Source organism: Euphorbia lathyris, chromosome 1, assembly GCF_963576675.1.
Source record: "Euphorbia lathyris chromosome 1, ddEupLath1.1, whole genome shotgun sequence".
Lineage (NCBI taxonomy): Eukaryota > Viridiplantae > Streptophyta > Magnoliopsida > Malpighiales > Euphorbiaceae > Euphorbia > Euphorbia lathyris.
Window position 1 is genome coordinate 62,969,010 of NC_088910.1, and position 16,236 is coordinate 62,985,245.

Here is a 16,236-nt window from a genome sequence, read left to right on the forward strand (position 1 = left end):
GTATAATTATTAATGAAATAATTTTTTGTTTACCATGTATTGAAATGTATTTTAAATTTTTGTGCGTAAAATGTTTTTATTAAAGGGGCCCTTATTTATTATTCCGCCTGAGGTCCGTGAATTATTAAGACTGGCCCTGATAATTATATCAATATATCTTAGAACGTAACAAATTGATTTGAATATATAATTTCTCAATGAGTTATATTCGAGAGATTATATATTCAAATCAATTTGTTACGTTCTAAGATATTTTGGTATAATTACCAGGGCCGATCCTAATAATTTACGGGTTTCAGGTGGAATAATAAATAAGGGTTTATATTCGAGACAGAATTGTTCATTAAAACGCAGTCCAGGAATCTATCAGAACTTTAAATAGGGTTTATTAAAAAGTTAAAAAAAAAAATACGAACAAAAATGGATATCTATAACCTCGAACCTTATTGGAGTTTGATATGGATCTCATGCACGCTGAAGAGCATTCTAGTTGGTCATTAGTTAACACTTTGTAAAAAAAAGCATTAACTTATAAATCATGGAAGCCCTTTGTAAGAAAAATGTGAAATCGGTTCCAATTTTCTCAATAATACCATAATAATAACTTAGTTTAACCATTAATTTTTTTTGTTAATAGGTAAATATTGATTTTTTATTTTTTATTTATTTGTTTTTGAGATTATAATATATAGTTGGAAAGATTTAATAAAGTAGAATAGATGACATATTTATTTTTGTTCAAAACTTTATCTATTCGTAGTATGTTTGAAATTAAAGTTAACAAATAATCACAAAAAGGAGTAATTTTCGAACAAATATAATGTGGATTAGATTGAAAATGAGGAAAATAGTTAAGTGTTAATTGTGATTAGATTTGTTAAGACATTATTATATTATCAGGGCCGTCTTAAACATTTTTGGGGCCCTGTGCTAAATGAAAAATTGGGCCCTATTCATTAAAAAAATCAATACTTTTAACTTAATTTTTAACATAATAAATATAATAAAAAATAATTAAATTAGATATTATATAATAATAATAAAAAAAAAATGGACCCCTTAAGACTCTTAAAACGTTAATTTTCTGGATAAGTTAACGTCCACTTAATTTTTCACATAATAATTAATAACAATAATATATTTATATTTCTATAATAATAAAAATTGGGCCCTCTTAAATTTGGGGCCCTGTGCGGGAGAGCTCCTTGTACACCCTTCTGCTATTCCCCTGTATATTATGGCTTAATACATCATTTGTCCCATGAATATGTCCAAAAAGGTTGATTGGCTCCTGAACTTTCAAAGTGTTTCGATAACCCTCTGAATTTGCATAAAATGTAATCAATTGATCACTCAGTCGTAAAAAAATAAGTTAAATGCGGAAGATATATTCCACGAAACTTAAAAATAGTAAAACGACTAAAATCGGAGTATACGATTCTAATATTAGAGAAGACAAGTTGTATAGTTGAGCAAGTAATAACTTCCTTTTTAATCTATTTTTTAATCATGTAATAGTATTCTAAGATTTGTAGAATTCATCTTTCGCATTTAATTTACTTTTCTACGATTAAGTGATCAATTGATTGCATTTTACGCAATTTCAGAGGACTAACTGAACATTTTATATAAGTTCAGAGAACTATCAGAATATTTTGAAAGTTTAAAGCCCCAATCAATCTTTTTGGACAATCTCAGCGAAAAATGATGTATTAAACCTTATATTATTGAAGTGCATGGAAGGAGAAATGAAGATGAAAGATCCAGTTTTCTCCGTGAGTGGACTTTTCTGGAGAATTAAAAAGAAACGTGAATATTAGCCAATAGGATAGGAGCTTTACTTGACCACATAACATAACATAAAGCTAATGGCCACTTAACACGTAAAGTAGACTTCTTTTTATGCTTTGAAAGGTATGTATGGCGCCTCCATTCCCTTTATTTATTCAAAGTCCAACTTACTGCTAAACACACGCATATAACCTGCATATGTTTATTCCCATGCATGTCAAAACGTGGCGCAGTTTGGTAGATAGTATTTTGGAGTAAAATTAGAGGTTTGATCCACTTTAATAGTTTTGATTAGTCAAAATTCTAATTATGGTGTTTGGTAAAAAGAAATTTGAAAGAGCGTATTGGATCAAAAAAGCTAATTTTGAAGGATATTTTTACCCCTTTAACCTCAAATAAATGTTTTATCATGTCCTTATTTATTATTTACCCAAACAGCTATTAACAATCGTTAAATTTGACCAAACAAATTACACAATCAATCAATCAAATCAGCTAACCAAAAAGATAATCAGCTACCAACTAACCGCTATTTGTAAAACAGGGTCACAATATGTTTTATTCATTGGATTAATTCTAGATTATCCCTATTTGCTTTTCCATGAATTGCCAAGATAGTAAAAATTTACTTTTAATATTTTAAAACAAAATCAATTTTATCCATATATAATAATAAAAATTAACTATTGTTATTTGAACTGTCAAAATTTACCTTCAAATTTTATCAAAATACACGTAACTGCTGCTACAGTTAATTAACAAATTTGTTTAGAAGATCTGAAGTAGCAGTTAAATAACTGTCACATCAATCTCTTCAAATTGTTCGTTAAGTATATGTGAATTTTTACCATTCATACATTAAGGGTAAATAAGCACTTCCTGATACGGATCGTTATGTTCGTTATGTTGATAGTTTTGATCTTAAACTAACAAATAATTGCTCTTCTCTAGCTAAACTAGAATGAAACAATCTCAAAGGTTATAAACCTTAGCCTCCAATGGAGAAGAAAATATGTTTGATACATAAAAAGTTGCATCCCTTACAAAATGTGAGGCTTTTATACCTCCATCATAGGACAAAAAATGATATAATACCTCCCAAGGCACTACTAACATCACTTAAGACATTAGGGGGTAGAATGAGTACAAACTTCATGGCAAACTAGAAAATACGCCAAATGGCAAAATAATAAATAGGTAGTGGCAAAATAGTAAATACATCATAAAACAGAAAGTGCATAAATGGAAGAGTTTGTTGATGAAGTAAGTCCACACGTCGTGTGCATTGAACGACACGCTGTATGGGCTAAAGCTTCAATATTCCACATGACATTTGGATTTACTACAGAAATATAAAAGGCTCATTAGGATTCCACATGCCATGTGGCTAGAGTGACACGTCGTGTGACCTTCCTTCCCTTGTTTCCTTGTTGATGCACTTGCTCATACAACATGTCATTGATCTCTCACGGCGTATGAGCCTTGTTTCAAAGGTTCCTCCGCTTCCTTAATATTGATCCCCTCACAATTCACTCCTTTCCGAAAAGAGTTGGACCCCAAGTCCTGTATATGGTGTACTCCAGAGGTGCATCTGGCTTGTAAAGACAAATTGGCGTTGATTCTTGGTAACCTTGTAGGGGCCATATTTCCTCGGTCGAAGCTTACTACTCCAAGCACTAGCTACGTGCTCCTTACTCAAATACACCAGGACCTCATCCTTAACTTCAAAATGCACATCCCTTCGGTGCTCATCAACCTTGGCTTTAAACTTTAGATTCTGCTCTTCATGCTTCTCTTTCACATCATCATGCTTTTGTTGGAATTCATGAGCTAGATTTTGAGCGAGAATGTTAATCTTGTCCTCTTTCGGTGTGCTAACAATGTCGAGGGTATGATTAGGAACCTTAGTGTAGACCATTTCAAATGGCGATTTCTGGTACCTGAATGAATGGCCCCATTGTATGCAAACTCTGCTTGAGCTATTACCAAACCCCACATTTTCAGCTTACCCCTTGCACTTACTTCTCAATAAATTCCCCAAGATTCGGTTCACCACCTCGGTTTATTCATCAGTTTGAGGGTGAGTGGTAGTACTAAACTTTAAGGAAGTGTCGAATAAAGCCAAAAGGGTCCTCTTAAACTGAGGAACTTAGAACCCACTTACGGTCATTGGACTTTAGGCCCATGATTGACTGAGGAAGGACCCATAGGATCGTGCATACACAACTGCTAGGATGAAAATTAAGCAATAAATACATATTATGTACTTAATCAGAAAAGAACATGTTAATTAATCATTAAATACATGTATTGTATTTAATCGAAAAGAACGGGTTAATTAATTATCAATTAATTAACAGAAGGAACTTATTGATTATTTGTTAAATAACAAATTAATCAAGTTGATATTTAAATTGATTATGATTCATTAATAAATTTCCTAATGTAATTAATTAATCAATTGATTAATTGGATTGGATAAATTATTAATGGAACTAATAATATAGTTTAATTCTTTTGGACCTTAATAGTAACTGTGGGATATTTCAATTAAACCTAATTGATGCTAATTGAATTAAATATTAACTTCAGGGTTATATTTATGACATAGGATCACTAAGGGGTTAATTTGAAATAAATCATAGTTAACCTAGACCTAGTTAGGAAAGGTATTTAAGGAGCCATTAAAAAGAAATACACTAACCCCGGCTCTATAACTGAGATTTTTGGCCAGCCCCATAGCCCCGATCTCGGTGTTCTTCGTTCTCGTTCCTAAATTCGGCTAGCACCGTGCACAAGCTCTTTGGAGAATCTATCGATGTGTGGATTTCTTCAGCCGTATCTAGAAGAGACATTACCTGTAAGTTTTTAATGCTTATTAAAACGGTTTTAAGATTTGATTTGTGCCAGTCTAACACGGTCTACAAGTTCTAGAAATTTTAAATGGTAGTTTTTTCCGATGCGCTTCGTTTGATTTCAAGGATGAATCTCCAATACTTTGGTCATGTTGGCCAAAGAATTATTCTCATTTGGAATTTGCGGGCAAGATCCCTCCTGGTTTTAGATTGGAGGAATGAAACTCGGATCTTGAAGAAGTGTGGAGTATTCCTTCAACTTGTCTTGTATTTCCAGACACAACATATTCATCACCGGACGTAGAAGTAGTATTCTCTTTAGAACTTTTCTTTGACGGCATTTTAATGTCTCATTGATCGTGCCAAAAATTGTTTCTTGCATTTTTTAACGGATTGGGAACGTGCTATAGATTTTGTGGGAAAGCTCTAAAAAAAATTCAAATTTAACTTTTCGAATCAAAAAATTGTACTAAAGTTGAAATGACATAAAAGCTTTAAATTTACAATTAATTTTACGGGACCGAGATTAATTGAAACAATTACATGAATTAAACTTGGAGAATTGAAACTGAAATGGTCAGAAATAAACTAATAATTGAAATTGAATAAGAAATTATATTGAGATTCTACAAAACTTACAAGAACTTAACATATGAACAATGGAGAATTCTTGGAACATAGAAAGTCAATGGGAAAATTTACTAAATAAATATTGTAATTTTCAAAGTGAAGTTTGATTTTCGTGTGTTGTTGTGTCTGGCTCTTTTATGAGGTTAAACCTTCTATTTATAGTGAAAATGCTCTTTTCATAACTATCTTTAACATCTTTTCCCACGTGTACAAAGAATGCTCCATAATCGAGTATATTGCTCTTAAACTGCTCCAAACTAATTGCTTCATGTCATAACCTCTTGTCAATTTCACACTAAATCCACATAGGCGAAACTTACACAATTAATTTAATTATTACTAATTACTATATATAATTAATCAGAAATTAATTTAATTAATTATGAATCCTATGGTTTTTCATAATTACAAATTTGAGTCAGAATTTTTAGCAATTTACCAATTCGGTCCAAATTTATATGTTACATAATTTATGCCAAAAAAGTCTAATTACAGAATCGGTCCAAATAAAAATAAGAGTTAAAATGAATTGTTTTTTAATAAGAAAAAGTAATAAATAGAAAAATTAAAAGTAAAAGGAATTGTTTTTAAAATAAAAAAAATAGTTAAGTTGTAATTAAAAAATTGTGTTTTTAAAAATATTGAGAGAAGTTTTCTCCTTCTCATGGGAGCTATGGTTTTCTCCTTCTCGTGGGAGCTACGGCTTGTGGTTTGGTTATTTTGAGGTTTGTTTTCTCTCTCTCAGATCTGTCTTCATTCTATCTCGGATCTATTCACTCTCTCAGATTTGTCTTCTCTCTCTCAGATTTGTCTTCATTCAATCTCAGATCTATTTTCTCTCTCTCAGATCTGTTTTCTATTTCTCAGATCTGTCTTCTTTCTCTCTCAGATTCGTCTTCTCTCTCTCAGATCTGTCTTCTTTCGTTCTCATATCTGTTTTCTTTCTCAGATCTATCTTATCTCTCTCAGATCTGTCTTCTCTCTCGCAGATCTGATGGCGAAAGACAGGCAGAGAGAGAGACCCAGGGTTAGGCGGACCTTGGAGGGGGGCGGTGATGGCGGCAATTCCGATCTTGGTGAGACGGATCGGGCGGCTAGGGTAGGGCGGGCGTCGGATCTGATGTAGGATGGAGTGTCGGCTGGCGGCGTTGTGGCTTCGGCAGGGGATGCAAGGGAGAAGAGGGGGCATGGCGAGCGGGTGAGGGACCGCTCCCGGGAGCGGGGTCGGGGGGTTTGGCAAGGGTCCGATGGGTTAGATTCGGCAGGATACGGCGCCGTTTTAGGGGATTGGGGGGCTGGAGGGGCCTGGGATCGTGGGGACAGGGGCGTGGCGCCTGGATCGGTTGCCTTGCTTGCGGATTCGGCTGGGGCGCAGGCGGCGTCGCTGGAGGGGGATTCATCGGCAGGGAGGTTGGACGAGCGGTGCCCTGTGCCTGGGGCAGTGGTTGCAGGATGTTTGGGGGGTGGGCGCATGGGATCGGATGACGCGGTTGCCCGCCCCTTGCTACCCGCAATCCCGGATGGACGGGTGGGCAAGTTGCCGCCTACGGACTGTGCGACACCTGTCCTCCCTGCCGATGGCGCCGGGCACCGCAGGGGCCTGCCGATGCTGAGGCTGGGCGTTGGCCTGGTTTTTCCGGCATTGTGCCTGGCATTGATTGTCCTATTCCGGTCAGTGCTGGGCAGGCTGAGGCTGCATTTGGGGGGAAGGTTGCCTCGAGTCAGAGCCCTTTTGAGGCTGTGCATGATATTTAGGGACAGGGGAATATGGCCTCCCCCAGGACTGCAGTTGGCAATAACGGGATAGGTAAAGGGTCTTAGAAAGACACTGTTATGGGAGTGGTTGAGGAGGAGCTCTACTTTAAGGAAGTGGAGATGGCAGGGGATTCTGCGGATCTTTTCTCTGATTTGGACGAGGAGGATGGTGTCCAGGATGATCCTCTTTGTCCGGTTATTAGACTGTCTTCGGAAGAGAAGAGGAAACTCAGAGTGAAGTGGAAGGTGTCTTTGATAGTTAAGGTGTTGGGAAAGAGGATCAGCTTTAATTATTTTGCCCAAAAGATTCAAGCCCAGTGGGCTAGGAAAGGGAAAGTCAGTATTACTAACCTTGAAAATGACTTCTATGTCATCAAGTTTACTAGAGTTGAGGATTACAATACTGTGATCAAGGGGGGCCCATATATTATTTCCAACCACGTTCTGGCTTTACGGCCTTGGGTTCCTAATTTTAATCCCCATGATTCTACTGTTAACAGGATTTTGACTTGGGTTAGGTTTCCGGGCCTTCCCATTGAGTATTACAATGAGAAATTCCTAAGCAAAATAGGAGGCATGGTTGGGAAGGTCCACCATATGGATAAGACTACTATTGGTGCCATTAGGGGCAAGTTTGCTAGGGTTTGTGTGGATGTGGATCTTGCGAAACCCTTATTATCTCAGTTCTGTGTTCAGAACAAGGTGTTCTTTATCGAATATAAAGGCTTACATAACATTTGTTATGATTGTGGCATTTATGGTCATTCTCAGGAAGGTTACCCCAAAAGGGAGAGTGTTTTGAAGGAGACTGTTATGGAGAGTGGGAGTATTTCTGTAGGTAACCAAGGGAATGAAGGAAACTTCGGTCCTTGGATGGTAGCTAAACGGACCACTCGTCGTAGAACTCAGCCTCCTATTATGCAGAATCTTCCTCCTGATATTATCAAGAAGGGGATTTCCGCTCCTTCTAAGCTTATGGCTGCCCCTAGTGTGAAGGAGAAGCCTATCCCCAAGGCTAGGGAGGAGGCTGGTACCAGCTTAGCTCTTAGGTCTGGCTCTAGGTTTGGTGCCCTATCTATTGAAGACGTTCATGAGCCTGTCCAGGGAGATGAGCTTATGGAACACAGTTTGCCGGGTCTGGAGTTTGTTGTGTCTTCTGAGCTAGTGGTTGATTCTGTTAATCCCCTCTCTGCTTCCAAGAATGAAGCTCAGGGGGGCCCCCTGGTTCAGGCGGACCGAAAGATGAAGGAAACTAATGAGGGTAGTTCTTCTATTCTTACTGGTGGACCTGGAATTGGGAATCCAATGGGGGTTATTAAACCTGGCTTGAAAAAGCCAAAGGGCAAACAAAAAAGCATCCAGAATTCCTTGGCTTTTTCAGAGAAGAGGGGACCTGCGGATACCTCGGTGAGGCTCTCAGGAGCCCCTAGTAAATACCTGGCTTAGGTAGGTTGGTGCGGTCAGTCTCCTCCTTTCTATGGACTTGTTGTGCTGGAATGTTAGGGGTGCGGCTAGCAAGGCTACCCGTATCCATATTAATGACCTAATTAAACAGTTTAACCCATCGTGTTTTGCTTTACTGGAAACTAAGATTAGTGGAGAGAAAACAGATGAGGTGGTTAATAAGTTTAAGAACTGGAGGTGTGTTAGATCGGAGGCTACTGGCCGAGCTGGTGGGATCTGGCTTTTCTGGAGGCCAGATCGGATTCATTTTGATGTTATTAGTATCGATAAGCAGTTCATTCACTGTAAAGTGAGCATTTCTGGTATTACTCCCTTCTTGACTACCCTTGTGTATGCTGATCCGATCTTAGTTAATCGCAAACGATTGTGGGAGATCCTCTTTTCGATGAGTGGTAGCATCTCTGAGCCCTGGTTTATTGTGGGAGACTTTAATGATATCGGCCTTATGAGTGACCAGAGAGGAGGTTCCAATCATTATGTTAATCGCTGTCTTCACCACAAAAATAATATGGATTTATGTGGGCTTTCTGACTTGGGGGCTTCGGGTCATAGGTTCACTTGGAAACGCAATAGTACCTTTGTTCGTTTGGACAAGGTCTATGCTAATGTGGCTGCCCTGACTTATTTCCCTGAGTGTTCTATTTTAAATCTTCCGTTCCGTCATTCGGACCATTGCCCTATTTTGCTTAGACTTTTGAGAGGCAACCGGCCTAGGGGGAAGAGACCGTTCCGGTACCAGCTGGCGTGGGAGTCCCATCCTAAGTTTAAGGAATTCATCCAAGATAATTGGAAACCTCATTCGAATGTCCTGCAAGCTTCTGAAGGGTTCAGGAAGAAGGTGTTTGGTTGGAATAAGAATGTCTTTGGGCACATTATTAGAAGAAAGAATAAGTTGTTAAAAAGGATGGAGGGTGTTCAGCGTAGGCTGGATGTGAGGTTTGATCACAGTTTAGATGGCCTCCTTAGAACCCTTCAGAAGGAGCTGGAAGTTGTGCTTAGGCAGGAGGAGCTTCTCTGGTTCCAGAAGTCTAGGAAATCCTGGATTAGGGATGGGGATCGTAATACCAGGTACTTCCATCTGTCTACTATGATCAGGCGGCAGAGGAATAGAATTGAGGCTATCAAAGATTCTGATGGGGAGTGGGTGTATGAAGATGAGGTGATTCGGAATTTGGCTCTGCAGTTCTATAAGGAGCTTTTCAAAGAGGATCCTGTTCAGCTGGAGAGGGCTCACTCTATTGCTACCTTTCCTTTGATCAGTGAGGATATCAGTCAGAGTGCCTTTCTTCCTATTTCCCGAAAAGAGATTGACCATGCCATCTTCAACATTGGGGCGTCTAAAGTGCCTGGTATTGATGGTCTTCCAGCTGGCTTCTACCATAAGCACTGGGGTGTTGTGAATGAGGGTATCTATGAGTTTATCATAGGTGTGTTCAATGGGTCTAAGGATATTGAGCTGGTTAATAGAATTCTCCTGGTCCTTATTCCTAAAATTGATAAGCCTTCTTCCTTTTTGCATATGAGACCCATCAGTCTTTGTAATGTTCTTTACAAGACGATTACAAAAATTGTGGCTAATAGAATCTGTGGCATTCTTCCGGAGATCATTTGTCAGAATCAGGGTAGTTTTGTATCCGGTAGACAAATGATGGATAATGTGGTGATTGCCCAAGAAATGGTGCACACTATGAAGATTAGGAAAGGGAAGAAAGGCACTGTGGCTCTTAAGCTGGATTTGGAGAAGGCCTATGATCGCATCAACTGGAACTTCCTGATGGAGAGTCTGGAGAGAGCTAGGATCCCGGACAGTTGGAGAAATCTTATTAAGGCTTGTATTACTTCTCCTGTGTTTCAGGTTATGGTGAATGGGGATATGTCGGAGGAGTTCTCTCCGGGTCGGGGCATCCGTCAGGGTGATCCTATGAGTCCCTTCCTTTTCGTTATTGCTATGGAGAGGCTGTCCCACCTTATTCAAGATGCCATTGATATTGGGAGTTTCCACCCGGTGGCCATCAACAGTTTCTGTCCCCAGGTGACCCACTTAGTCTTTGCGGATGATGTCCTTATCTTTCTTGAAGGTAATGAGGAGCAGCTGAGTGTCATTATGGATATTCTGGATTGTTTTTGTTCGGCCTCTGGTCAGAGACTTAATATCCAGAAATCTAGGATGATGTGCTCTAAGAATATGAATCCGAGAATTTGTAAAAGATTAAGTGATTTGTCTAGTATTCCTCTTACTAATTCTCTTGGGAAGTATCTGGGGATTCCTCTCCATAGTGAGAGAGTGTCTAAAGTTTCTTTTAAAGATACTTTGGACAAAGCCAATACGAGGTATGCCACGTGGAAAGCCAAGACTCTCTCCCTCGCTGGTCGTTTGACTTTAATTCAATCTGTGAATTCCACTGCTCCCAACCACATCATGCAGGCTTGTCAGCTTCCGAATCCTGTGCTTAATGATCTTGATAAGATTAACCGAAGGTTCCTGTGGGGGGAAGCTGCGGAGGGAAGAAAGATCCACCTGGTGCCTTGGAGTGAGGTTTGTCAGCCCAAAGATTCAGGGGGTTTGGGCATTAGGAGAGCTAAGGATAATAATAAAGTTTTATTAATGAAACTCCTTTGGCGTATGTGGCAATGCCCCTCCTCTCTCTGGGTTCGCCTTCTTTGTGGTAAGTATCGAAAAGATAAGATCTTTGGGGGCCCGAAAGAGAGAGTTATCAATTGTTCCTTCCCCTGAAAAGGGCTTAGCGCCGTTTTTGCTGAATTTTGCTCGGGGGTTGGTCTGGATGTGGGTAATGGTAAGTCCATAAGCTTCTGGTTTGATACCTGGATTGGGGATAAACCTTTAGTGGATGTGTGCACTTCCCCCCCGCCTAGTGATATCCAAAACTGGAGGTTAGCCGATGTGGTGGACTCTGAAGGGGACTGGGTTTGGCCTAAATTTGATTCTTTCTTTAGCCTTGAGACTCTCCTTAGAATTAGAGGAGTGAAGGTGAGTAATCAAGAGGAAGACATGGATAAGCATTGCTGGGCGCTGACTAACAATGGAGTCTATTCTTGCAAATCTGCCTTTGAAGCTTTTTCCCTTAACAGGACTGATAATCCCTCGGATATTTGGAAGACCATTTGGTCCCTTAAAATCCCCTACCGCATGAGGAGCTTCCTGTGGCTGGGCGTTAAAGACAGATTACTTACTAACTCAGATAGATACAGAAGGCATTTGGCGACCTCTGGAGCTTGCGGTAGATGTAGAGGCCATGTTGAATCGTTGTGCCACGCTCTTAGGGATTGCCCTAAGAGTGAAGAGGTTTGGAAGAAAATTCTCCCTCATCATACTTTCTCTTCCTTCATGTCCCATTCTGTGAACGACTGGTTCTCAGATGGTATTAGGGGAAAGTTATTGTCTTATATGGAGCATGGGGACATTTTCTTTGCCATTATCTGTCATCAAGTGTGGAAATGGAGGAACGAGGAGATTTTTTATAATAAAGCTGTGCTTTTGCCTAACTTAGCTGAGTTCTTCTTGAAGAAACTCTCCTCTATTATTGATAGTTTCAAAGGTGAGTCCCTTGCCAGATCTTCCCCGAGTAGTGATGTCCACCTCGTGAGCTGGAGCAGGCCGAGAGAGGGGGTTGTGAAGCTGAATACTGATGGTTCCTGCCTCAGTAATGGTAAGATTGCTGCCGGAGGTGTTCTTAGGGATGCGGGAGGCGCCTGGCTTTCTGGGTTTACCCAGAATTTGGGTTTGGGTTCTTCCTTCTCTGCGGAGCTCTGGGCATTCTCTCTGGGATCCAGCTGGCGATTAGGCTGGGTGTTAAGAGGCTTTCTGTGGAGTCAGATAACTTGGAGGCCATCAATATGATTTTGGGTAGTCATGCCATGGGTCTTCATAGCCGCAACCTTATTAAAGCTATTAAGAGGCTTAGCCCCTCATTTGATATCCTTGAGTTCAGCCACATTTTCCGGGAGCAGAACCGTGTTGCAGATCACTTGGCGGCGGCAGGCCATGAGGAGGTGTTAGGTGTTTCTACCCTTACCGTTCCCCCTATCGCTCTTTCTCCTCTTCTTTTAGAGGATAGGATTGGGGTTAGCTTTCCTAGGCTAATCCCGGTGTAGTTGCTTGTTTTGCTTTGCTTTCCTTTTCTAAAAAAAAAAAAAAAAAAAAAAAAAAATGTGTATTAGTTTATTCAATTAGAAAAAAAAAAAAAAAAGAAAGAACAGAATTCATTAATTAGAATTGGAAGAAGTGAATGTGTGGCAGTACAAGTAATAACTTATGTGGTTATATAACAAACAAAGTTACTGCTCTTCTTCTAATGGTTGGTTGGTTGCTGTAACAAATTCATGAAAATAACAACATTAGGAATAGATGTTAAGGTAATTTATTGTTTTAAAAAATTGAGTTGTATTTTTAGTGGCAGAAAGTAAAAACAAACGGAAGGTTCAGTTGAACACTCTTTAAAAAGGACGACAATAATTAAACAAAACGGAAAGCCGTCAAGATACGACACTTTGGGGCTGCCATCTTCGTCTCTTTCTCTTGTGATATAGTAATATTTTTCTTTGGGTTTAAGTATCCTTTATTATGTCAAATTACCTTTAAGTTTGCTGTACATATTTTTGCATAAAACCCTTTTCTCTATCTCACGTCTCTTCTCCTCAAAGTAAAGATTTGATCAGTTTCTTCCCATTTCTATTTATTTCAATTGATAATCAAATCTTCCCATCCCAACAATGAAGACTTGGACATTTGTAAAGCCAATTTATGGTCACTCACACTTTTTACATCTTCTTTCATTTATCTTCTTGTTCAGCTGCGGTATTGCCACTGGAATCTTTGTTACTTCATACATCAAAACCGTATCCTTCAATCTTAACGTCACTCAGTTCTCATTCTCGGCAGAGGAATCACCACTACCAGAGCCCAACAATCATACAGCAGTTCAAATGCCACGTGTCGGTTTGAATGAATATCTGAAGGTTCCTGAAAGTGTTAAGCATGATATGAATGATGAGGAATTGCGTTGGAGAGCATCAATGGCTCCAAATGTAGACAAGTTTCCATTTGATAGAGTTCCTAAAGTAGCCTTTATGTTCTTGACTAGAGGCCCTGTTTTGATGGCTCCGTTATGGGAGCGATTCTTCAAAGGACATCAAGGCTTCTATTCTATTTATGTGCACTCTAATCCTTCTTACAATGAATCAGACCCTGAAACTCCTGTCTTTCATGGCCGACGAATTCCCAGCAAGGTTACTTCTTCATTCATTTTTCATCACTTTAATTTATTTATTTAGATAAAGACTCAATTTGGTCCTAAACTTGGATTTGTTTAAACAACATGCATCAATCACCATAAATATCTATATTTGTCCAATAACCAACGATTGATTTGAGTACAAATAACTAAATTAAATCCAAAATTCATTTTGGGTCAATTTTGTAAACTAAACAGGACTTTTATTCATAATTAAGAATAGTTGACTTGAGTTGGTAAATTTTGGTACACAACTTCTAGAACCACCAACCTTATTTCTTACTTCCAACAGAACAAGCTGTTGTAATAGTCAAAGTTAGAAGCTTCCCTTAAACTGAGTTTGAAAAATTGACGCAAACCGTCGAAAAATGTCCTTCATTGGAACACCAATTACACTTATGCATTTTCTATACCAAATCCAACATTTTAATCTTCACAACTTACCAATAGATCTCAGCTATTCTCTTCTCTACTACATTGTCATTTAATAGAGTTGGTACATCTTATAGGGGTGAGGTTACGGGTTTGAATCCACCCTCTTAAAAAACAATAAAAACAAACAATACTACGGCAGATATTGTATGATTAGCCTAAATCCAATACTTTAGTTGCCACAACTTTAAAATACATCTACATATTAGAAATTCATGCTACTAATACGGTAATTACATTATAAATTATGAAATAATTAAAAGAGTATGGCAATGTCACCATAATTTGCAATTTGAAACGAGTTTAGTTTAGTTGAAAACGATGTTGATTTTGAATATAAATGATCTTGTGTGTTGTCGTTTTAGTTTCCTCAACAGATCAAAAACTCGTACTCAATCCATTAACGGTTCACCTTCAATTTCCATGTTTATATTAGGACCTTTCTACTATTGAATTGCTACCAACTTTTCCACGAAAGAACCACCTAATATTATGAGCAAGTTTTCATAATACCAAAAAAACAAAATCAGGGAAAAAAGAGAAAGAAGACTTGTCAAATTTTGACAAATTGAGTTTCTCTGCTTCCTGAAATTTCTCAATTTGGTTACTGAATTTTAATGTAGCACATTACTGGTTCTCTAAGACGTTTAACTGTTGCAGGAAGTTGGATGGGGAAAAGTGAACATGATAGAAGCAGAAAGAAGATTGTTAGGGAATGCACTTCTTGATCTATCAAACCAACGATTCGTACTACTTTCAGAAACGTGCATTCCTCTATTTAACTTCTCAACCATATACTCCTACTTAATAAACTCGACCACATCTTTTGTTGAGTCTTATGACTTGGAAGGTGGTGTTGGTCGAGGCCGCTACAGCCCGCGTATGAGCCCTGAAATCAGCATCAATCAATGGAGAAAAGGGTCTCAATGGTTCGAAATGGATCGACAACTCGCCTTACAAGTTGTTTCAGATACCAAATATTTCTCCATATTCCGTAGGTACTGCAAGGGTTCATGTTATTCAGATGAACATTATCTGCCTACATTTGTGAGCATGAAGCATTCGGAAAAGAATTCAAATAGGACTCTAACTTGGGTTGATTGGTCAAGAGGCGGACCTCACCCGACTCGGTATGTAAGATCAGAGGTAACTGCTGAGTTGTTGGTGAGTTTGAGGAGCAAGAGCAATTGTTTGTACAATGGAAATAGTAACAGCACTTGTTTCTTGTTTGCTAGGAAGTTCTTGCCTACTGCTTTGTACAGGCTGCTTACATTTGCGCCCAAAGTCATGCATTTTAACATATAATACTCATACTCATATGCATATAATATATTCAATTCTTTATTCTTTTCACTTCTTTAATTGTTTTGGCTACCAAACCATTCAATTTGGTACCAAATTAAGTTGAGATGTTAATTGATTCTCCTGTACTAATATAAATATCAGCTACAAAATAAAAATATATTACTTATTTTTCTTCTTACACTGCCTTAGAATTCTTTTTTTTTTCTTTTCTTGTCTTGCATTATCCAAGAGCGAAAGCTTTCAGCTGGATAAATGATCAAACAAATGCTCTTCTAGCTAAATGCAGTATTTTTTTTTTTTTTTGTGTGTGTGTTACAATAAGTAGCATATTTGATTCATTCAGCTTGGAAGTAATCATATATATATGTTAAATCAGTGCAGTAAATAATATATATATATAAAAAAAAAGAATTAGAAAGCAATCCTTTGATTAGGGGTTGCCAATTTGTGTAGGTTGATTGTGTTACTATCGTATGTGTTGCATTCGGATATCATATGTTTTATTATTTTTATTCAGGGTCAAGTGCAAAAAATAAGAGAAGATATATAGTAATCATTTTAAGTATCACATTTGCATATCATATGTTTTACTATTTTTTATTCAGGTCAAGTGCAAAAAATAAGAGAAGATATAGTAATCATTTTAAGTATTTATATCATGTTCGAATTAATTAGGAACTCTAAGTGACTAAAAACCTATTTAACAAATCCACTTATTTTGTGTTAAATTTAGGGTGTTGTTAAATCCAGCT

At 38.2% G+C, this 16,236-nt stretch overlaps 1 protein-coding gene across 1 annotated transcript; it reads left to right on the top strand.

The window, feature by feature from the left end:
* The first annotated feature begins 12,988 nt into the window (after window positions 1-12,988).
* Window positions 12,989-15,660, top strand: LOC136235351 (glycosyltransferase BC10-like). Its single transcript, XM_066024984.1, has 2 exons — window positions 12,989-13,742; window positions 14,840-15,660. The coding sequence occupies exons 1-2, from the start codon at window positions 13,227-13,229 to the stop codon at window positions 15,482-15,484; spliced, it is 1,161 nt and encodes a 386-aa protein (XP_065881056.1). The 5' UTR covers window positions 12,989-13,226; the 3' UTR covers window positions 15,485-15,660.
* Window positions 15,661-16,236: the final 576 nt, after the last annotated feature.

What these genes read in the sequence shown, in the direction of transcription:
- LOC136235351 (XM_066024984.1), top strand. Translation starts at nt 13,227, where the DNA reads ATGAAGACTTGGACATTTGTAAAGCCAATTTATGGTCACTCACACTTT. An exon ending in GCCGACGAATTCCCAGCAAG is followed by an intron (nt 13,743 to 14,839) that starts GTTACTTCTTCA and finishes TAACTGTTGCAG; the next exon opens with GAAGTTGGATGGGGAAAAGT.